Source organism: Martes martes, assembly GCF_963455335.1.
Source record: "Martes martes genome assembly, chromosome: 6".
Lineage (NCBI taxonomy): Eukaryota > Metazoa > Chordata > Mammalia > Carnivora > Mustelidae > Martes > Martes martes.
This window is the reverse complement of record NC_137893.1, coordinates 74,819,662-74,843,081: the sequence shown is the minus strand read 5'-3', so window position 1 is coordinate 74,843,081 and position 23,420 is coordinate 74,819,662. Positions and strand designations below refer to the sequence as shown.

Sequence of the window (23,420 nt, the reverse complement as noted above, 5' to 3'; positions counted from 1 at the left end):
TTAGGTGTGGATTGGTAATGCCCACGGAAGGAACTCACTGAAAATTCTGATGGTCCCCACTGTGTGTTATTCCAAGAACAAAGGACCCGTAGAGTTAATATTTTTCTCCGTTCTTCTCTTTGGAACAGCGGCTCCAATAAAATAATGAATTCTTATTGACTAAAGAAGAAACTAACGACTGTTTGGGCTCCAGAGATCAATAAGTTATTAGATAAAACAGGTGGATCAGTAAGTGACTTTAAGAAGAGAACTAACATGAGCATAGCACAAGGTATAGAGATGTTGAGTCAATATGTTGTACACTGGAAACTAATGTAACATTGTATGTCATCTATATCAAATAAAAGAATTAAAATTAAAAAAAAAAAAAAAGAAGAGACCTAACAATCATGTGGCTCAAAGAGCAAAGAAATTTATTCCTCTCTTATGAAACAACTCCAAGGTCAGAATTTCATGCCAGCAGGCAACTCTGATCATTGTGGCCACTCAGGAACCCAGGCTGATGGTAGTTCTGCCATCTTGCAAATGAGGTATTCAGGGTCACGATTCCTGGAGAAAGGGGGAACAAGTAGAAGTTCAAGGTCAGGGAGTTCCTCTTAAGCAAGCAAAGCAGAAATTGTACACTTCCTCTCTGCCCACATTTCGTTGGCAAGAGCCAAGATACATACCCAACAATTGCTACAGAGGATCCTGAAGAATGCAGTCCTGACAGGGTAACTCACATGCAGATTGTAGCTCTGTCGCTGTGGAAGAAGACAAGAGCACAGTTTGGAAGGACAATTAGCTTCCACCCCAATAGCATTCTTGACTTGAGGTGGACTGGGGAATCCGCCCTGAGCTACAGGGAAGGGAAGACATTTGTCTGAAGAAAGCCATGCTCTGTAAAACTGGCCTCATGAATACCCTACACTCTGACTCTCCTAACCTAAGTAGAACTATACAAAGGACAGACATTCCCTGAAATTCTCTAAGGAGAGAGTTCAGATTATCAGGGAGTTCAAGAACCTCACCTTGAACCCAGTCTCAGACCCTGGTATCCCAAGATTCCAATTTATTTGGACACTTGACCTGTATCAATGTGCATAGACTGAGTAGCCAAAATAAATTCGTTAGATGTAGCTGGAGAAACCACACACACACACACACACACACACACACACACACACACCAATGATAGCAAACTACTAACATCTCCCTTGAAAAGTTGCTGTTTTTTTTAAAGATTTTTTTTAAATTTATTTATCTGACAGACACAGATCACAAGTAGACAGAGAGGCAGGCAGAGAGAGAGGAAGGGAAGGAGGCTCCCTGCTGAGCAGAGAGCCCGATGCAGGACTCGATCCCAGGACCCTGAGATCATGACCTGAGCCGAAGGCAGAGGCTTTAACCCACTGAGCCACCCAGGAGCCTGAAAAGTTGCTATTTTTGTACCACTTAACCACACAACAGGTCACTTGCCCATGTACTATGGTTTAGAGAAGGCTCTAGTTCAACCAACAGTCTGAGAATAACCCAGGTTAGCAAAACACTTAGTCCCTTTACCAGAGAACAGATGAACTTGGGATCATTGCTAATTGTTACTGCGTGCTTACTGCCTGCTAGAGTTCGGTGTCTATGAGCTCATCCTGACCGTCAGAGCCGTCCTATAAATCTTTATGAAGATGTGGAAACTGACCCTCCGAGAAGATAGTTAACATGCCTAGGATCTCCTAAGTAATGAGTGATTGAGCCAGAATTTGAACAGACATCCTTACTGTAAAATCTCCATTCTTTACCCTGTACTATGCTGTCTCCAATGATGCCAGGGATAATTTGCATTTGAGTCAGATGAGGAGACTGAAGTGGACATGGTAAGTGGGAATCATCTCGTGGTACAGAGGTTATAGTATCCTGTGGCCCTGCAAAGTAGACTTAAGAAACAAGAGCTGTCTTGAGAAGAAACCAGTCCCTGCTGTCTGATCCTAGCGTCAGCTTCCGCACGCGGCCATGAGTGCCGCCGAGCTGAGCATCCTCATGCAGAGGCTTGGCAAACATTTGTCTGAGTCTCTTGCAACAAGAAATAAGTTCAGTGACTTCTAAGGTCCCTTCCAGTTCTGTGGTTCCTCTACTTCAAATGTACACGACCTCCTTTTATTTCCTTTGAAAACTTTTTGCTTACTTAGGATAATAGGAAGTTCTGGTTATAGAGACTTAATATAACTGATGATCTGCTTTCTGAGTCCTGTCAATGACCGTAGAACATAATTTAGAAACAGTAGAGCATATAGGTTGAGAGTTTTTTCTTGCAGTCAGATCACTGGTCCACTGACTCCAAAACTGACTGGGTCGCTTCCGCTCTGCAGGCTTCAGCTTCCTCAACTGTAAAAGGGAGGAATCCAGTCTCTCATACCGTGTTAGTGTTATCTCATGGAATGTAATTTACAAAATTCCTAGCATAGCCCCCGGGACAGAGTAAGGGCTCAGTAAGCCTCACCAACACTTGCTATTTTCTGGTTTTGTTGATCGTAGCCATCCTAATGGCACAAGATGGTATTTCATTATGATTTAGATTTGCATTTCCCGAATGATGAGTGATGTTGAGCATCTTTTGTGCTTGTTGGCCATCTGGATGTCTTCTTTGGAGAAATGTCTATTCAAGTCCTCTGTCCATTTGTAATCAGACTGGGGGTTTTGTTGTTGTTGTTTGCTTAAAGGAGTTCTTTATATGTTCTAGATTTTAACTTCTTATCAGACCTATGATTTGCACATACCTTCTCCCAATATATGGGTGGCCTTTTCAGTCTGTGAATTGTGCCCTCTGATACTCAGAAGTTTCCACATTTAGACAGATGCCGTCTGTCCAATTTATCTCTTTTTTCTCTTGTTGCCTGTGCTTTGGGTGTCATATCCTTGCATAAAGGGGTATTTCCTGCATTGGGCTGGTAAGACAAGAGTCACTACCTCTTCCACAGACTGTCTGGGAACCTAAAACCTCCGCCTCAAACATCCCCAAGGGAGCTTTGCGGAACCGAGAGTAAATAAACAGAGAGAACCCTGTTGCAGGAACACTGCCGAGGCTACTAGGCATAAAATTGGAATCCCTTGTTTGTTTATTTGGCCGCCTGTGCGTGGAATCCAGGGGGCACTGAGACGCTAGGCCTCTGCTCGAGGAGGGCCGCAGCTCGGCCCTGTTTGCCATCACCCTCGGGACAGGCAGCCTCTGTGGTGGGTCACGTGTCGGTGAGTAATCACTAAGAAAAGCAACTCTCTGAAGGGCTGGTCCACACATCAGGCCCAGGATGCATCACACGGACATGTGGATGCCTTTGTGTGTGTGTGTGTGCATTTTAAGCACCTATTAAGATCTGTCAAACATGATCACGTGTCTTTAAGTGCCTGGGCCCGCCTGTGTGCACACATATGCAACTATTCACTCGTACCCGCTGGTAACTTAATAAACATGTTCTGTGGCATTCCACGTTATCTTATTTACCGAAGCAAGCAAATAAAATGTTGAAAGAATTTTTTTGCCCCCTTTGGCCCACTCTCAGGAGTCCAGTAAACATTTTTAGATTCATACACACAAAACTCTCTCCAGCCACTCACGGTGCCAAATTAGAATTCAGAACCTAGAGGTGGGTAGCACACTCACTGAGCTGTCAGACGTCTCTAGGGGATTTTGTTTATTCATTGCCCATGCTCTGACTAGAATTTCAAACAACCCATTATGTCTAGCACTACTTCTCTTAATTTTTAATCCTGTGTATATTTCAAGGGGAATTTAATCCATCTGGTTCTGATTCATTTACACTTAACTCATCAAAGTGGTACTTTGCCATTGATGTTTGATGTCCAGAATGCCTTGTGGGTTTTTAGGTCATTATGAAGATTCCCGCCCCCCAACCCCCCGCCTCTCCCTCTGCCCCTTCTGCAGCACCGGTCATAATCAAGAGGTTATATTTTATTTACCTGACATTGTTTCAAATAATCAGAAATGTGTACTTGACCAAAGGTCAATGCCTTGAGCCCTCTGTAGTCATGATTTTGGAGTGTGATAAAGTGTAAGGCCCTGGGTGGCAGGTTGCTGGGGGCTGTGTGTGCTCAGCGGGGCCTGGTTGCTCGGAAGGCAAGGCCACACACTCTGCGCTGTCCCCTGGCTTGGGGTCTGTGTGTGCAGTGGCTGTCCCTAGGCGCTGGGAACAGTGCTCTGAAACCTCTTTCATCTAGCACTCACACACATGATGCCACGGCACTCTCGTGCCCATAGCACACACAGACATAAACGGGCCCCAAGACAAAACTTTTTTATCATGCATGCAATTCCGTTATGATTACATTAAAACAAGCTCTTAACTCAATAAAGCCCCGCTCTATCAGGAGAACGACATTGCTCATGTTCTTCCAAATTCCACCAACAGAAAATTTTCTACCATCATCTATCATCATCTTCTCAAGGCTTGGAGCTTCTCTAAGTCTTTCAAAGACGACCACAGAATGTTGTTGTTTTTTTTCCTCCTAAAGAATATCTTAAAGAATAGAGCTTAAATATGTCTCATGATAAGAAAATTCAGCCTGTTATTTTTAAAAATGGTGCAGAATTTGAGCATTGGAAGGGCTCTTTCAAATCATGTAATCTTTAGGGGTGCTTGACAGGCTCATTCGGTTAAATGACCTGCTCTCGATTTCAGCTCAGGGTCCTGATCTCAGGGTTGTGAGATCGAGCCTGGAGTCGGGCTCCGTGCTGAATGTGGAGCCTGTTGTCTAAGATTCTCTCCCTCTCCTTCTGCTCCCCCTCTTTAAAAAAGAATCACGTTATCTGTAAAGTGTCAACTATCCATAAATCTCCATACAGTAACTTACTCATTTCATTTCCATGTTTCTTTTTTCTTTTAAATACGCAGTAACATGTGGTCATGGCCTCAGTCGGCTTTTCCATTCACCAGTCACTCAAAAATACTTATTGACCACCTACGTTGTGTTGGGCACTCTGCTAGGCCCCGAGACTTTCTCTGCAAGAAAGCAAGACATCCTTGCCAGAGCTACACATCCATTCCCTGCCTGCTGAAGGCTGACAGCTCAGAGTCCTTCTCTACTGTGTCCCTGTGAACTAGCTTCATGTGCATGTACATTGGGACAAAGCAAAGAAGTAAAGGGCTGCCTGCTCGTCACAAATGCTTCTTGCTTTCTCTTAAAAATGGTCTCCTAAGGGGTGCCTGGGGAGTCACTCGGTTAGGTGTCTGGCTCCTGGTTCTGGCGCAGGTAGTGATCTCAGGGCTGTGAGATGGAGTCTGGCATCAGGCAGAGCCTGCTTAAGCTTCTCGCATCCTCTCCCTCTGCCCCTCCTGCATCCACACACATATGCTCGCTCTCTCTTTAAAAAAAAAAAAAAAAGTCTCCTACTCTTAAAATCCTTTTTCTTTTGCAATATCACACCCTGCGGGTTGAGGATTTCACTGGTGCTTTTACTTATTCGTGTGAATGTGGGATTCTTACAGGTGAGCTGGTGATCCATTACCGGCAACTCTGCCCTTGCAGTATTCAATTTTATCAGTTAATAGAAATAGGAAGCTTCTTCTTGAGCTGATTTTTGCTTGCTTTTCCACCTCCCTTAACCACTGCGTTTTACCATCACACCAGAGAGGAAAGGTTTTCAGGCTACTGATTCATATTGCAGTGAGGTCATCTGAATTTTTTGAACTTTGAATAGGAATCATACTATGAAAAAGAATGAGCCTCGCTCAAACCCGACAAGCTGAGAGCTTATCTTACGGGGACATAGGCTCGCCAGTGGGTGGAGGAGATGACCATTGCTGCCTTTTTTTTTTTCCCTTCTCCACTGGACTTAGGCAGATGTGGTTAGTCACTGTGCAAGCGAGCATGTGGAAATGTGAGTATTCATGTTTACGTGGGGTTGCCAGATCTAAATCAGCCAGGCAGTAATTTCTCTGGGAGCCCAGTATGGGCACTAAATTTTGCACTCACTCACCAAAAGGGTACATATGCCCCTTAATCTGTCTTCCTGCAGGAGGGCTCCCCTGGCACCACGAAGGCTGCACTTGGGGCCAACCTTTCTCCAGAACCCCTTCCCGTGAGTTACAGTCTGCAGCATGGGGGCTGAATAGAAAACAGCCTTCAACGACTCCACTGGAAGGGCTGACCGGAATTCAACCCAATGTTGAGAATGGCAGGAAAGCTTCTATTATTCTACTTCATTCTATCTGCTGGGAGGCAGCGCGGCGCCTGGAGTCTGACTGAGCTTAACTCATTTCCCTGGATTTCCGAGTCTCAGCCCCAGTGCGTCCTACAGCTGAATATCTCACTCCTGAGGCTCACTACACTTCCTGATATAGGATGCACTTGCCTGTCTCCTGGTGACCTTAGACGCTAATAAAGAAGTCATAATATGACCTAGACAAGACTTGCAAGCCAACCGGAATGCAAATGATTGACGGGAGTGCTTTCGGTTATCTCTGCTTGTCCTGGCAGGCTGGCGTGGCTCTTTTCATTCTGGGGGTGGGAGTGGGAGGCTTACAATGTAGCACAGCATGCAGGGTACCTTGGTGGAGCTTAACAGCGAGGTGTGGCCAGAGAAACTCTGCTGCAGACCGGGAGCCCACAGGCACCAGCCATGATTTTTGCTCTCTTCCCCGCAGCTGGCTGGAAGGAGAGCTAGGGCACTTCGGAAACAATTCTCGAGTGTGAATTGTCTCCCGTTCCGGGCATGCGGTTAGAGGAGCGAATTCTCTCGCTGACTTTTTGCCCTGCTGACAGCTTTGGCCATCTCTGCTTGCCTTCTCTCAAATGTTATCAGAGTGATGAACACTTCTGCAGGAAGGTCGCAATTCACAGTTCCACCCTTTCTTTTATATTTCTTCTACAATAAGTGTTTGCTCTGATGCATAATGCGGATCTGTGAGGAGCTATCTCCTCGAATCACAAATCAGGACTGGGGAGATAGCTGGCGTCATCTCCTGTGTGTGCTGGTTGTCACGGTCCCGTGTGTTTAAGCTTGAAATCTTCTTTCTTGAGAAAGGCATTTTATACTTTCATGATTCCTCTCTCTGTCCATGTCATACACTTACATTCAGAGGGTGAACTTACATCAAACTGGACAGAGAGGCAAGCTGCCCACACTTTTGTATTTGGAAAGGGTCCACTGAAGAGTCTGCAAGCCAAGAGTTCTTGTGAAAGCTGCCCTGGAAGTCTCCTTCTGCCACCCTCAAGCACCGATGGCCGAAGGTGATCTACTATAGCGTGATCAAGAATTGCCAGCCTACGTGAGCAAAAGCGAATGGAGTCCGAGTCCTCCATCCGGGGTTGGAGAGCTAGACTACAAGGGCATGGTTATTCCCTGTGATAGTGGCCTCCAGCAGGAGAGGGTGGCTTCTGTGTTAGCCTGTCGTGAGTCTGTGACTTGCTGAGCCCTCCCTGGATGTATTTATAAGTTTATCTGAAGTTACTACATCGTGGAGTAACAAGCATTCGATTTTAATATGTACTATGTGTCAGTTTTTCTTTTATTCATATTATCATTATCTTTGGCCATTTTGCAATGTACATCTGGATATGGTGATTTGATGATCACGTTATTCTAAAAGTCCCCTTCAAGATTTTGCATATTTCTAATGTAGTTCCCTTAATATTTACATATCTATACCTATGTTGAAGAATTCTACCACTTCTTTTTTTAATTAACATATAATGTATTATTTGTTTCAGGGGTACAGGTCCGTGATTCATCAGTCTTACGCAATTCACAGCATTCACCATAGCACAAACCCTCCCCAAAGTCCATCTCCCAGCCACCATAAGAGTCTCTTATGGTTTGTCTCCCTCTCTGGTTTCATCTTGTTTAATTTTTCCCTCCCTTCCCCTATGATCCTCTGTCTTGTTTCTCCAACTCCTCATATCAGTGAGATCATATGATAATTGTCTTTCTCTGATTGACTTATTTCACTTAGCATAATACCCTCTAGTCCCATCCATGTCGTTGCAAATGGCAAGAATTCATTTCTTTTGATGGCTGCATAGTATTCCATTATATAAAAATATATACCACATCATCTTTATCCATTCATCTGTTGATGGACATCTAGGCTCTTTCCATAGTTTGGCTATTGAGGACATTGCTGCTATAAACATTCACTTCCTTTTAATTTGTTCAATTAAGTTCATATTTAACTAATGCTTTTGAGTTCCCACTATATGGTGGGCACTGTGTTAGATTCTTCTTCATCATCATCATCATCCCTGACATTTATTATGTGCTTATTGCATACTAGGCATTGTTGAAATACTTGATATAAATTATCTCATTTAAAATTCTTACAATAATTCTATGAAAAGTTTTCTCTCACTTACCAGGAATAACTTTATGGATTTATGTTGTGATCCTTCCTCTACAGATAACAGTTCTAAGGTTCAGAAAATTTTTAAGCACCTTGCATAAGGGCTAGGACCAAAAACTAAGTGCAGAAGACCCACATCCATCTAGAGCATCCCATTTAGCTGTATTGCATAAATCCACAGAAAACTAGTTTTGGTCCTATCGGATGCTTGCCTCATCTTGCCAGTCCCTAGAGCTGGGTTGTTTCTGTTTTTATGTTTATTTTTTAAACTAAATTTCTGCATTCTTTCTTCTCTTGGCCTGTTGTACTGACACATAGGGAAGTTAACCTGACATAGTATGCGAATATACCATAAGTGTAGAAAAGCAGATCTAGCCATCAAATTCACAATGTGGTATAAACACACTTTCTCATCAACCAGAAGGTTGCCGTTTCCATGTTCTATACAAATAAAAAATATAAAACCACAGATGGTAGTGAGGGAACTCACTTTAATGCATTTGCTGTGTGTGGTTACTCTTATTTTGGTTATGGAAATGTTATAACATATTAGTGATCTTCTATTGAGAGGAAATTCTCCATAAAATAATCTGGAGCTAGAAACTGAAGTAAATTCTTTAAAATTATTTAAATATGTGCATGTTCAAAGGGCTGCTTCTTTTATTTTCCTTTAAATTCATGCCCATTTCTTTAATCCTTTCTTCCAAAGACTTATTTTCCATCCTTATAATCACCTTTGGAGACCCTCCAAATTCTCTGTTTCTCTCAAGTTGTGGAGCCCAGAAATAAGCACAACTTCCCATCACTGAGTAAGACATGACAGCTAAGGATTCATCTTCTTGTATTCTAAATTCCCCATATTGTGCTTAAAAAAAAAAAAAAACACCATATTCTAACATGTCGCCTCTTTACCAAGAAAAACAAAAACAAAAACAAAGTAATTTCCAGATTTTTTTTTTAACATAGGTTAAAATTTATAAGTGCATGTCTGGTTTTCTTTTCGAATTAGACTCTTGCCTTTCGCCCTTAATCTCAAACCAAGATTGGTTTTGGTTTTGCCTGCTGCTTAGTTCAGAGGCATTTGTATACTTTGTGCTTGCTCTGTTCCCTTAGCCCAGACTCTCATTTTAAACATGATCTCTGAATCATGACCTGTGGAATAAATATTTCCCCAGGATAACACAGTGACCTAGTAATAGGGATTGTTGTAGCCCGGTCCCCAAATGGGAGTTGGTGCAGATTTTCCCATAGTAGTAACATTGTCTGCAAAACGCTATGCCACCTGTTTTTAAATCAACAAGCTCCTAACAAATTTGGTGTCATTTGCAGATGAGAAAGCCGGGCTTGATGATTGCTTCAGTCACACAGCCAGTCCTGCCTCAATTCTGCTCTATCTAGAGGGAGGAAGGCAGAGACTATAAACACACACAATTCCTACAGCTATAAACACACACAATTCCTACAGCTTCTACGTGCAATGAAGAGAGAGGAAGGGGTTCTTGACTTCATGCCGGGTGGCTCACTACTCCTGTATCAGTGACAATCACCACTGAATCTTCAAGAGCTTGTCTTCTTCAGACACAGAGTTTAGTCTTGTTTATCTTTTAAAAAAATATCCACATCAGGTTCTCTTGTAAACATGTCACGGAAATATTTCCTGGTGATTTCTAACAGCTATTTGTCCCCGGATATACTTTTCCCTAGCGTTTCAACGGATATTAATTGAAATGCTAAGCTACATTTTTAGCTATCTTTACATGCATTGATAATTAACAAATCAATTTCTACTTTTTACTTCTTTTTTTAAAAAGATTTTTATTTATTTATTTGACAGAGAGATCACAAGTAGGCAGAGAGGCAGACAGAGAGGGGAAGCAGGCCCCCCACTGAGCAGAGAGCCCGATGTGGGGCTTGATCCCAGGACCCTGAGATCATGACCTGAGCTGAAGGCAGAGGCTTAACCCCCTGAGCCACCCAGGGGCCCCTACTTTTGACTTCTTAAATGTATGTGAAATATCTGTATATTTCTGGTCTCCGTTATGTAAATTACAGAGATGAGAGTCTATTAAACTATGATAAAGTACAATTATTTCAGTTTTGGCCGTAAAGCTATTCCAAGAATAGAGATGTCTTACAGGCTGTTACCATGTATACCTATGAAATGAAAATCATTTTTATTTTCACATGTTACTACAGTGAAAGTTGAATCTGTCATTTGTAGTTTTTGTAAGTGCTTGATTTTTGTGGCATTTGTTTCAGACTATGGTTCATGAAAAGGGTACATTCTTTTTCCAGGTAGAGAGGAGTTTGATGACATTTTATTCCCCCCAAAGCTTACTAATCTCAGCAATAAGAATTTCATATTTTTCCAGCAAAATCTAAGATGTTTGACCTCAGTGAAACTTTAGAGAGATTATCTATATCAGTATCACTCAGAACCTAGGGGTTCCTCAATCATACCTGAGGATAGGGGCAAGAAAAAAAAGTCAAGGGTAGGCTGAGATGAGGGAGTGTGGGAATGGTCGTGGACCCAACTGAGCAGCTCCACTTCTGATCTGGTTTACACACTGGACTTCTGTTTAAGATTACATCTGAAGAAAGATCCATGTGCTACCAGGAATATGAAAAATATTGCTAATAATAAAAAAGATGTGAAATCCAATGGCCAAATACCTAAATTTTATAAGCAGGGAAACAGGTTCAGAGAGAAGAAACGATTTGTTCAAAGTAATTAATTAAAAAAAATGGCTACATTAATGATTTGTAAAGCTTAAAAGGCTATGTTCAATTTAATCGACATTTATTAAAGGCCAACAAAACGTCAGGCACTCTGCTAGGCCTCCAGGGAATAAAAAGAAACCAACAAAAAAACATATTGTCCAAGGTGGAAACCTCATAAAAAATGCTAAAACCCAAAACACTGAAGATCATCCAAACTAATGTACTTGTTTTAGAATTTGGCACTCTTCTTAAAACACATTTCAAGGGGCGCCTGGGTGGCTCAGTGGGTTAAGCCTCTGTTAAGGCTCAGGTAATGATCCCAGGATCCTGGGATCGAGTCCCACATCAGACTCTCTGCTCAGCGGGGAGCCTGCTCCCCCCCCCCCGCCCCCTCAACCTGCCTCTCTGCCTACTTGTGATCTCCGTCTGTCAAATAAATGAATAAAGTCTTTAAAAAAAAAAAAACAAACACATTTCAAGTAAATGACAGAATCAGGACATGAATCTGACTCTTCCTACCTCAGTTATAATACATTTTCCTCTATACCAGTATGCCCCAAATTTGGTTCATGAATGCTTACTCTCTCGGGAGAGGCTCCACGTGAAAAATCCAACTGAACATTTGCATTTTAAAGGTTCTGAGAAGTCTTATAGTAAAAAGATGTGCTTGGATAAGACAGTTTCAAAAATTATCACCATAGAATACTACTCAGGTCGTACATGTTTACATCCCAAAGAACATGACTGGTGAAATTCTGCACTATAACTCTCCTCCCCTGGACTTTACTAGATTTGAAACTGAACTATAGTAGAATCTTTTTTAAAAACCCACATTTCCAGGGCACCTGGGTGGCTTAGTCATTAAGTGTCTGCCTTTGTCTCAGGTCATGATCTCAGGGTCCTGGGATCGAGCCCCACATGGGGTTCTCTGCTCAGTGGGGAGCCTGCTTCTCCCTCTCCTACTTCCCCTGCTTGTGTTCCCTCCCTCACTGTGTCTTTTTCTCTGTAAAATAAATAAATAAAATCTTTAAGAAAACAAAAAAATCCACACATTTCCATGGTTTTCATGAAAATGGAGCTTCAGAAAATGTGACCTCAGTGGTGTATCAGATCAGATGGACTCTTTTATATAAACATATTGTGTTTGCATGTTACAGAAACATTATGCACATATGTCCAAATAAGTGTGAATTAAGTGTAATATACAAAGTGCTAACAATGTATTGTTTGAGTCTTACTCTCAGTTTACACTTGGTCATATTCATCATGAGAAACTCAATGTGTATTTATTTTCTTCCTAAATATAACATATGCAGAAAAGTCATTGGAAATGTTGAATTAATTTAAGTAATAGAAGGATTTGTGAACACATTCTCACCCTGTTTTCAGAGATAAAATGAGTTTTCTGTGAAATGAGAATCCAGTTGATTTTCTTATAAAACACATATATCCTGGTGCATCTTGTTTTGGTCAGAATGATAAAAGTAAAGAGGAATAAATAGCAAAATTTCCCCCCAAATTACCACATAAGGTGCACCAAACCAAAACCATACTATAAATCTTGGGAAAGAACCTGTTCTTGTAAGATTTACAGACCAATTTTTCAAGATCAAAAGTGTTTATATAGGGTCACAAAATCTTGGATCTTTTCCCAGGCTAAAGCTCCAACACTTCTGAGGTTGGCCCATCATTAATATTTACAGTATTTTTGACATTTCATGGGAAGGACTCAGGGGTCTTTGTGACAGGCAGGCTTCTTACTATAATGGAGCGCCAGAACGATTTGCTGTGTGTAAGAGGCAGTCCGGCGGCACTGGTCTTTTGCATCAGGAAGGCAATGATTTGTAGGTACCATGAGCTTGTTTTACTTTATCAGCTTTATTAGTTGAGAAATATCACTGGGGACCCTTTACTACCTAGAGGGCTGTGTTGCTCACCTGACACACACTCCTTGCAAAGTGATTTGAGTCCCGTGTTGAGGTGATATTCTTTCCTACAGTATAACATTTCCTCATAGAAAACTTTTAGAAACAGGCTCCCAAGTAGACGGATTCTTTTCATCCTTTGTAATAAGGCCTGACAGGGTGCCTTACACTTCGGAGGCCTTGATAATAAGAATTTTCAACGAATTCATGCATTTACCAAGTTGGAACGTGTAAGATAAAGTAGATCGGGAGCTCTCTGGTAACATAGCTCTAATGATCCATTTACCCACTGTGATTTATTTTTGTACTCCAAAGTCTGGTCATTATGCTTCTAAAGGTTGCATAATTATTGTACTTTCATTGCCAACAGCAGTAATAAGATAAAGCCTAGGTGCTCTTTTACCCACCAAATGAGGATTCTCCTCCAAAATCATCATGGGTCTTTGCCCCCTTTAAGAGACCCATTTTCCTGGATAAGGAGGGATCGTGCCTGCAATATTTATGCTCAAGATCCTCCAGTTTCAGAGGTATTTGTGTGCGATCTGGTGTAGGAAACTGTTACGTACAGCAGAGAGGGATGAGATATGGATCCTGCTTTCAGAGAGCTTCAGTCTCATCGTAGAATTAAGACAAAGACAAATGCAGGCAGTGGCACATACCAATGATCAGTTAGTGGTATCTGAAGGCACTATGGTTGGAGGAGAGGTCTGGATGCTCATACTGACCAAAAAGAGAGGACGGATAATCGTGTGTTTCCATCCCTCATTTACATACAACAGGGAATATAAACAAGAAGACTATCCTCATTCAGTCGAGGCTCAGCGCCAGTCCCCCAGCTTCTGGCCCCTCTAGCCTCACTGTCATCCTTCCTGAGGCACGTGTCTTTCTCCTCTGTCAACCTCAGCAGTGTCCAAGGCTTCACCCACTTCTTTTCCTATCCCAGCTTCGGCTGACTCTTTAGAGAAGCTTGAGCTTTCACTTCCCAGGGTTCCACAGCAGCATATGAAAGAGGCCAGTGCACTAGGAGAATAAAAGCGAGTACACCCAGAACCCCAGCCCCACTGCGGTTCTCGTCCCCTTGTTGGTCGCCATGACTATTAATGGGGTTGGTGATTTACAGCTTGCAGTCCTGTGACACGGGCTGAAGCTATAGGCAAGCAGCTCCCGGGCAACCTGGGGACAGCTCGCGGCCCCGAAACACTGAAGGTGGTAACCCAGAGCTACTCGTCTGGGAGTCCAGCCCTTGCAGAGTATGCTCTGTGAGGCAAGGCTGCCAGTTGAAGGGAATAATTACAAGCGGCTGCCTAACTGCCATGACAATAGAAACTCAACCCAAGTGTTTTCAGGTAAGTGCCAGCCCTGGGCCTGGCTGCCTTCCATGGGCCCCACAGCACACAGCACTGTGTGAAGTGGATGTCTTATAGCAAGTCACAGCAACGCAGCTGTTTGCACTAGAACTTAACCCAGGTTTGCCAGACAGCTGTGCCAAAACACGCCTTTCTGTTTTCATTAACGCAACAACAACACATATTTTAAAAAAAAAACAAAAACCATTTGACCATGACTGCTGGTTTCAGTTTCTTGTCAAGAACTGGTTCTTTAATTCAATTTAATAAAATGTTTTTGAGTACCAACTATGTGTTTGACACTTGGAAATAAAAAAGGTATAGGCCATGACTCAAAGACAAGGACATCACCCCAGCCCTTAGGCAACATCTTATCTAGTACAGACACACACACACACACACACACACACACACTAATGTTATAATTCAATGATAGGTACAAAATTAGAAATAAATATTAACAAAATGGTGATACAGAAAAGAGAATGGTTATTTCCAACTAGGGTAGTCATGTATGGCTTCTCAAAGGTGATGCTATTTGAAATGGACTTTGTAGGCTAAATAGAAATTCTCTAGGTAGAAAAGACAGACAAAACATCATCCACTAAATATGAAAACGTGACAAATGATGGGAGAGACATGAACGGATTAGATGTATTGAGGGTGAATCTTGAGCAGATAAATTTGGGTCAGCAGTTTCTGCTTATAGAGCCTTGGGTGCCAAGCTTGGAACAGCTCCCCATGCAGCATTCCTGGGAGCCGTTAAATGGTGTAATACAGGGAGTGACATGATCAGGTTTGTTTTCTAAAATCTCACTCTAGCAGCCCCTTCAAGGAGAAGACTCAAGGAAGACCTAAGGAAGATATTGCTCAAGGAAGAGCAATTGCAATAGTCAATTGAAGACTCAAGGAAGAGACTACTTCAATAGTCCAGGCAAGGGGAAGTGAGGGCCTGGCCTGAGGAAAGAATCATTCTGTTGGCTGGGCTCACAGAAATTGCAATGGTTCACCTGTTTGTAGTACTTTATATAGCAGCGCTAGGAAACTAATGCAATTATCATTCAAGTTTAAGCATTTTGTGTATGTATATCTCTGTGTGTGGAAACGCTCTCTCTGAAATAGCATCAAAGAGATTGCCTATGGGAGAAGATATTTGCAAATGACATATCAGATAAAGGGCTAGTATCCAAAATCTATAAAGAGCTTATCAAACTCAATATCCAAAGAACAAATAATCCAGTCAAGAAATGGGCAGAGGACATGAACAGACATTTCTGCAAAGAAGACATCCAGATGGCCAACAGACACATGAAAAAATGCTCCACATCCCTCGGCATCAGGGAAATACAAATCAAAACCACAATGAGATACCACCTCACACCAGTCAGGCTAAAATTAACAAGTCAAGAAATGACAGATGCTGGTGAGGATGCGGAGAGAGGGGAACCCTCCTACACTGCTGGTGGGAATGCAAGCTGGTGCAACCACTCTGGAAAACAGTGTGGAGGTTCCTCAAAAAACTGAAAATAAAGCTACCCTATGACCCAGTAATTGCACTACTGGGTATATATCCTAAAGATACAAACGTGGTGCTCCGAAGGAGCACGTGCACCCGAATGTTTATAGCAGCAATGTCCACAATAGCCAAACTGTGGAAAGAGCCTAGATGTCCATCAACAGATGAATGGATAAAGAAGAAGTGGTATATATACACAATGGAATACTATGCAGCCATCAAAAGACATGAAATCTTGCCATTTGCTACGATGTGGATGGAACTAGAGGGTATCATGCTTAGCGAAATAAGTCAATTGGAGAAAGACAACTATCATATGATCTCTTTGATATGAGGAAGTGGAAATGCAAGGCGGGGGGATTGGGGGGAGGAAGGAAAAGAAAAAATGAAAAGATGGGATTGGGAGGGAGACAAACCATAAAAGACTCAATCTCAAGAAACAGACTGAGGGTTGCGGGGGGGAGGGGGGACGGGAGAGGGTGGTGGGGAAATGGACATTGGGGAGGGTATGGGCTATGATGAGTGCTGTGAAATGTGTAAACCTGGCGATTCACAGACCTGTACCCCTGGGGATAAAAATACATTATATGTTTATTAAAATAAATTTAAAAAAAAAGAGATTGCCTAATGCAGAGCTACACTTAAAAAAATAATAATAAAACTCCCTAAGCATTACACACTGTAAATCGATTTGCTTCAGTGGTAAATCTCATTTTCACACAATAAGATTTTAACAACTAAAATTTAAGTACACCTTACAAAGCACTTTCATCTACTCTCTCATATAATTTTCGCGTAAGTTCTGAGAGGTAGGAACAGTGAGAAAGTGGCTGACTGTCCCAAAGCTACCAAGTGATGGAGCCGAAGTCAAAGTACAAGATTTCCAGCTCCAAATCCTGTGCTCCTGCTCCCATTCTGCTCCATTACTGGCTTGAACAGCTCCTCTCTGGGAAGAACTGATATAGGAAAGATGTTAGAGTTTGAAGCCAAGAAAGAATTCTTGAGATGTCTTTGGTGCAAAAAGGTGGGGACAGGACCCGTGGGCAGAAAGAGCTGTGCTGGGGTCGTGAGGAGTGGCCCATTATATACCTTCAAGTTGGCAGGGGGTTAGGGATAGTGTAAGACTCCCAGGTATTTAGGAAACAAGGTCTCCAGGATCCTGAGGGGGCTAGCTATTGCTGAGAAAAGGTCATTTATTACTGTTTAGTAAAAACTCAGTCATGAGACACTTCAGATGTATATCGGTGGGTCATGTGCTTGGAGGATGATTGCCAACATGTACCTTGGAGGGTAAAGATAAAGGAAGTTTCCAAAGGAATTTTTATATGTTGAAGTAGACTTACAGGAGCCTGGGGGTTGAGCTAAGATTGTCTTTTGCCCTTAGCAAAGAATTAACATGGAGGAAGCTGAGTTCCTAGAGGAATTTCACTCTGCCTGTTTCAAGGACTCATCAATGGGCTGTAGGTAGTGAGGAAATTTAATATCTTTCTTCTGCCTTTGTTTCCCACATCAAGAACCATTCAGGATAAGCTGGGGCTGCAGATAAGAAAGATCTCTGCACCAAGATAGCTTCCATATGTACTCAAGAAGAGTCAACTTGAGATACTAATGCAAGTGCCAGCAAGCAGTTCTATTTCCAGGGAAGAAATTCAGTGATATAATGTAATATTGTAAATAGTCTAACTTCATCACAAGCATTTATCTTCAGAGTGTTTGGGAGTAGAGAAAAAGCCTATAAGATGACATGGTGTTGCATCGCCTCCCTCGTTGTATCCTGAGTCCCAAGAAATAAGCTTTCCTTATAAAAAGGACATTTACAGCCTTGAAAAATAGAAAAACTAGAACCAATTCAGCTTCTCTTAGACAAACTAGGTCTACTCTTGTCTCAAGCATCATACTATAATTCTCTATCTCAATTCCCACTGTGAGATTTTTTATGGTTGGCAAGAAAATTCATTTCTTGGGTCAGTGACACAGTTGGGGTTTTGATTTGGAGTTTTTTTTCACTTATTTGTTTGTTTTTGAGACACTGGACATCTTGTGTAGGTATTTGCAGGGAGACAAATAAATGACCAACAATTAAACTTCTGGGAAATGGATGTGATGTGTGGTCCCCAAAATGCCATTTATCAAAAATAGCTAACAGTATTATGTCAATTACAGTCATCATGCATCTGGCCTCGTGTGGAAGAGGGAAGGGGGGAGAAAAAAGAGGAAAGAAGCCTCTTCACTTGCACAGGTCAATAAAAGACAATGGTTTTCTAATAGCAACCCTGTGGTTCTTTATTTAAGTAGCAGGAAAATGACATCCGTGTCAGCCTGGAGGAAACGTTTGCGCAGCACCCACAAAGTACTACATTCTAAGAACTCATAATACTTAGGATCATTCTCTACTTGTTTTAAGTCCTAAAAGTACTTAAAAGTCAAGGATAGGGCCTCAGAAGTAAACCTCAGCCTTTCGTCTTTCTGACCAGGCTGAAGGCAAGTTCATGACCAACTCCCCCGTCCAGACCATAAACATATATAATGCCTGGTCTCTGGACAGATACCAGAAATACAGCCACTAACGCCAGTCTCCACATCTGAGTTAAAGTCCTTCTCCCCAGGGGCTGGGATTCTGGATGTGTGGAGGGGTTCGGTGTGCAGTCTATAAAGAGCTTGAGTTACAACTTTGAATGGACTACCACATGCTCACAGAGCCTCCCATAGCCCCTTCATCCCCTCACACTCCTAACAGAAGTCAGACCAGTTATGTTACACTGTAATCCAGAGGAACATTCAAATTCTTCACTTACACTGGAATGTCATGTATCCTTAATTAATTTAAATAAAGAAGTCACAAGCTGCATATTGGTGGTCTTTTTCCTTCTTTTTTTTTTCTTTGTAACAGAATTTTCATTTTATTCTAATAGGCCTTGGATTTGCCCCATAGCTTTTAAAGTAAAAATTGCCATTCCCCACCCAATAGTCCCACATGCTTGCAAATGGTTATAAAGATTTTATTCAAAATATTTTATTCAAAAGTTCCAAGGAAGGGCTCCTGGGTGGCTCAATGGGTTAAGCCGCTGCCTTCAGCTCAGGTCATGATCTCAGGATTCTGGGATCGAGTCCTGCATCGGGCTCTCTGCTCAGTGGGGAGCCTGCTTCTCTCTCTCTCTCTCTCTCTCCCTGCCTCTCTGCCTACTTGTGATCTCTCTCTGTCAAATAAATAAATAAAATCTTTAAAAAGAAAAAGTTCCAAGGAAGGTTGAGAAGAGTTTCCTATGCATAATTGAGACTCAAAAACTAAACCCAACAGGTTTCATTCATTTTGTGGTTTTTAGAGTTAAAACACCCCCGCCCCTTTCTGTCTGTCCCCACTTTACGGATAAGAACCTCAGGGCCCCTCACCAACCTCAGGGCTGAGAGGAGCTGTCCCGGAATGCCTGCCCACAGCTAACCCGGCAGTACCACACACAGCTTTGGACTTTTCACCCCATGAGTTGCTTTGCCCAGATTTCCAGGGGTAGGGCAGTGCTGCCTGCCTCCCCACGTTGCCCCAGAGCCGTGAGTGACCTTCCAGAGGCACAAAGCAACTTGGCAGGGCAGTCGCTGTGAGGTCCGGGGCTCCCCCAGCACTGAAGCGGTTAACTTGCAGGAAGACCCAGAGAAAGAAAAACAGACTAAGAACTGCCTTGTGGGGAGGAGGGCTAGAAAACGAGGCTGTTGCTGTTGTTTTCATTGTGTGCACTCTAATCAGGGAGGGTAAGAACAATGATGCATGTAATGCTGATTTTGGAACGTGTCCATGCAGCTTTTCCCAGGCTAGACAGCCTTGGGAACCAGTGATAGAGTGGCACACCAGGGGCACAGCCTCAATCACCAAGCCCAGGGCAGGGCAGCCTTTTCTGTGGATAAAATATGTGAGGGATGACAAGAATCTTCCCAGCATGGGAAGAGGCAAGAACGACCAAAAAAAAAAAAAATATATATATATATACACACACACACACACACACACACACACACACATACATACACACAACAGGGGAAACCTGTGAGGGTTTTGCCTCCGGAGCCCAGCCAGACCACAGGGATGTGATCATGGAGAGATAGAGGACTTCTCCTTCTCCCTAACCCATTCCATTTTCCGTTTTTGTTTGTTTGTTTCCTTTTCTGCATTCAACGGGCCCTCCCTTTCTTCTCCACTCCCCTCCCCCCAGCTCCCTCCACCACACTTTGAAGCCTAGATGAAAGCCCTGTGTTGTGGCTTGGGCACCCAGCAAGGAGCAGGGGGCCGGCTGAAGTGTGCTTTAGTTTAAGATGCTGTACTTCTCTCCCAAGGAAAAGGGGGAAAATCAGCTTGAAACAATACATTGCATTTTGCTGGAGAGCATACTTGATGTATCTAGGACTCCAGTATGGTCCTAATTTTTCCAAGCTTTTGTCTTCAAGGATAAGGGAATAGCTAAAATGTGGTATCCTCCCTCAAAGTGAATGCATATAACTGTAAGGGCTTTGGAGGAGGATTGAATAAAATAAAACAAGAAAGAGGCAAAAACCAGGCACATGAGCTTTCTGGTATTGACACAACCGCACATCGTAACTTTTTCGAGTGTTGACAAAACAGCTCCTTTATATTGAAATAGCACATTCAAGCTAGGTTGACTAAATAATTTGAAGGCATGGCTTCCATATATTTACTTAGTTATTAGCTTACCAGATTTAGCAAATAAAGATTCAGGACACCCAGTTAAATCTGAATTCCAGCTAAACAATGATAAATGTTTAGTATAAATATATGCTGTGCAGTCTTCGGGACTAAACTTATGCTAAGAATTTACTTGCTGATTATCTGAAATTCAAATTTAACTGGGTGTTCTATATTATGTCTGACAACTATACTTGTCATGACAGGTTATAGATCCACTCAGCCTCTTAAAATTATATTCAAATGTTTTTAGGAGCCCTGTTACAACATGAATTTATTTGAGATTCACCAATTTGCACATAGGAATATTCAAAATATTGTCGCTACAGCATAGACTGCCTATAGAAAGGCCTTTCCATGCCCCTACCTACCTATCCCGTAAACGCAGCCACATATACACAGCACCCCTCACTCCCTCAATCTCACCCCCCTCTCACACACACACACCATAGGGGTTTTAAAAGGATTTTATGTATGTATTTTTCCATCAAAGGAAGGATTAGCTAATATGTTACTTAGAGCAATAGGTCAGTATTTCTAATCAACTCCTAGCATGGAAAGTGCATATTAGCTCCCACTTGGCCATTACCTAAAACTGCAGCTGCTTTGTCAAGTAGCAATAGCTCATGAGATTTAAATGAGGCATAATTATTTTTGGTTAAAATTTTTTCCTCCATTTATCTACTTAATGCCCTGAAACGTGGTTTTATTATTTTATGTTTACTTAAAAAAAAAAAAAAAAGACAACCCATGTGCTCATAGACATTAAATCAACCCAAAGGAACGACTTGGAAAGCTCCACTGACCTGTCCTCTATGCTATGTCTGCAAACACCTCGTGTCCACTCTTGTTCATGTGATCTTGTGTTCACTTAAACTTGGACAAAGTTGAAGGCCTGGTATTTTTGCCTCTCGTAGCCGCTATCTCTGAACATGACCTGTAAGGTTGGTGAGCTTCCAATACATCGGGACTGAAGAGGGGGCTAAAGAAAGATTAAGAATGTGTGGAAGAGGGGCGCCTGGGTGGCTCAGCGGGTTAAGCCTCTGCCTTCAGCTCAGGTCATGATCTCAGGGTCCTGGGATCGAGCCCCACATCGGGTTCTCTGCTCTGCAGGGAGCCTGCTTCCCCCTCTCTCTCTGCCTGCCTCTCTGCCTACTTGTGATCTCTGTCTGTCAAATAAATAAATAAATAAAATCTTAAAAAAAAAAAAAAAAGAATGTGTGGAAGACAGTGCTGGAGGAGAAGATCCAGAAAAATCTGAAGTCTCCATATATGTGAAATTTAAATTGTGCATTAGGGGCACCTGACTTATGATTCCTGATTTTGGCTCAGGTCATGATCTCAGGGTTCTGGGATCAAGCCCTGCCCCACCCCCGGGCTCCGTGCTCTGTGGGGAGTCTGCCCGAGGATTCTCTTTCTCCCTCTCCCTCTACCTTCTCCTCTCCCCATCCTCACACACAAGTGCACTCTCTCTCAAATAAATAAACCTTTTAAAATAAATAAATAAATAAATTGTGCATTTTAAACTATTGCCTTTTAAGTGAATGTTGAAATTTGCATTTAAACCTGGACCTGGAAGATTATAGAATGTCATGTAGAGATTCACACCTGTTTTGATAACCATTTTCCTCCCTACCAAAACTATTTTTTTGATTAGGCAAAAGATCACTTTGTTAGAAAAGTGTTCCCTTTTCATCAGTTTTTTTCAGTGTAAGCTCACTTCTGCTTCCTCTTCCATCAGCACCAGAAAATGAATTATTAGAAAATCTCTCGAACACCAATCTACTTTTCAAGAAAACTAACAAGATTTCAATTTGAAGAGATACTTGAACCTACATTACTTTTACATAAACCTCAATAGTGTTCAGGTATTATCATCCAATTTTCCAAACATACTCAAGGTAACCTCTTTGAGTTCGAAAATTTCTCTATAAGAAGAAGAATGGGGGACGCCTGGGTGGCTCAGTGGGTTAAGCTGCTGCCTTTGGCTCAGGTCATGATCCCAGGGTCCTGGGATCGAGTCCCGCATTGGGCTCCTTGCTGAGCAGGGAGCCTGCTTCTCTCTCCGCCTCTGCCTGCCTCTCTGCCTGCTTGTATGCTCTCTCTCTCTCTCTCTCTGACAAATAAATAAATAAATAAAATCTTTAAAAAACAAACAAAAAAAAATGGGAAAAAAGAATACAGTTTCTCACCTCCTTACCCCATTATTCATCACTCATCTGTGCTCACGCCCATCACCACCCCCCTGCTTATACAGAATGATAACATGTTTACCAAATAAATCCATCTAAATATTTGGGTGGTAGCGTAGCATGATGACTAAAGAGTCCAGAGAACTTGGTCTAATTTCAGCTCTGATACTAATACTCTGTAAACTTGGACAAGTCTATTCTCCATCTGCAGCCAAAAGAATGAGAAATAACAAGACACTTAATTTCTTCGAAGAACAACAGGGTAAAACCAGATGCTCAAAATGTCTTTTTTTTTTTTTAAGATTTGTTTGTTTTTTAGAGAGAGAGAGCATGAGCGGGGGTGGGGGGGGGTGCCGAGAGGAGGGAGAGAGAGAATCACAAGCAGAGTCTCCACTGAGTGCAGAGCCCAATGCAGGGCTCCATCTCACAACCTTGAGATCATGACCTGAGCTGAAGCCAAGAGTCACAGGCTTAACCAACTGAGCCACCCAGGAACCCCTCAAAAATGTCTTCTTATTCTGAAATTCTGGTTCTATGTCAATTTCCATTAATAAAGCCTACTTTCTCCTCTGTGTATCATAAGCCAATAAGCATGCCAGTTAGTTGCACGTAATTAAACAATGTTTATGGACTTAGTTTAACTTTTTTTTATGGTAATGGTTTATTTTTGGAAAACTTACACCCAAACAGGATACACTTTTGA

The 23,420-nt window shown here is 42.2% G+C and overlaps 1 protein-coding gene across 1 annotated transcript in view; it reads right to left on the bottom strand.

Moving 5' to 3' along the window:
• Positions 1 to 388: 388 nt before the first annotated feature.
• LOC308344337 (uncharacterized protein) overlaps positions 389 to 23,420 on the bottom strand; it is a gene marked incomplete at its 5' end in the record, with an annotated part of 150,263 nt that continues 127,231 nt past the window's right edge. The window contains 2 exons of the mRNA XM_080805904.1: positions 389 to 549; positions 669 to 743. Of these exons, the coding sequence (XP_080662030.1) occupies positions 679 to 743 (65 nt within the window). The 3' untranslated portion in view covers positions 389 to 549; positions 669 to 678. The remainder of the gene's footprint in view (positions 550 to 668; positions 744 to 23,420) is intronic.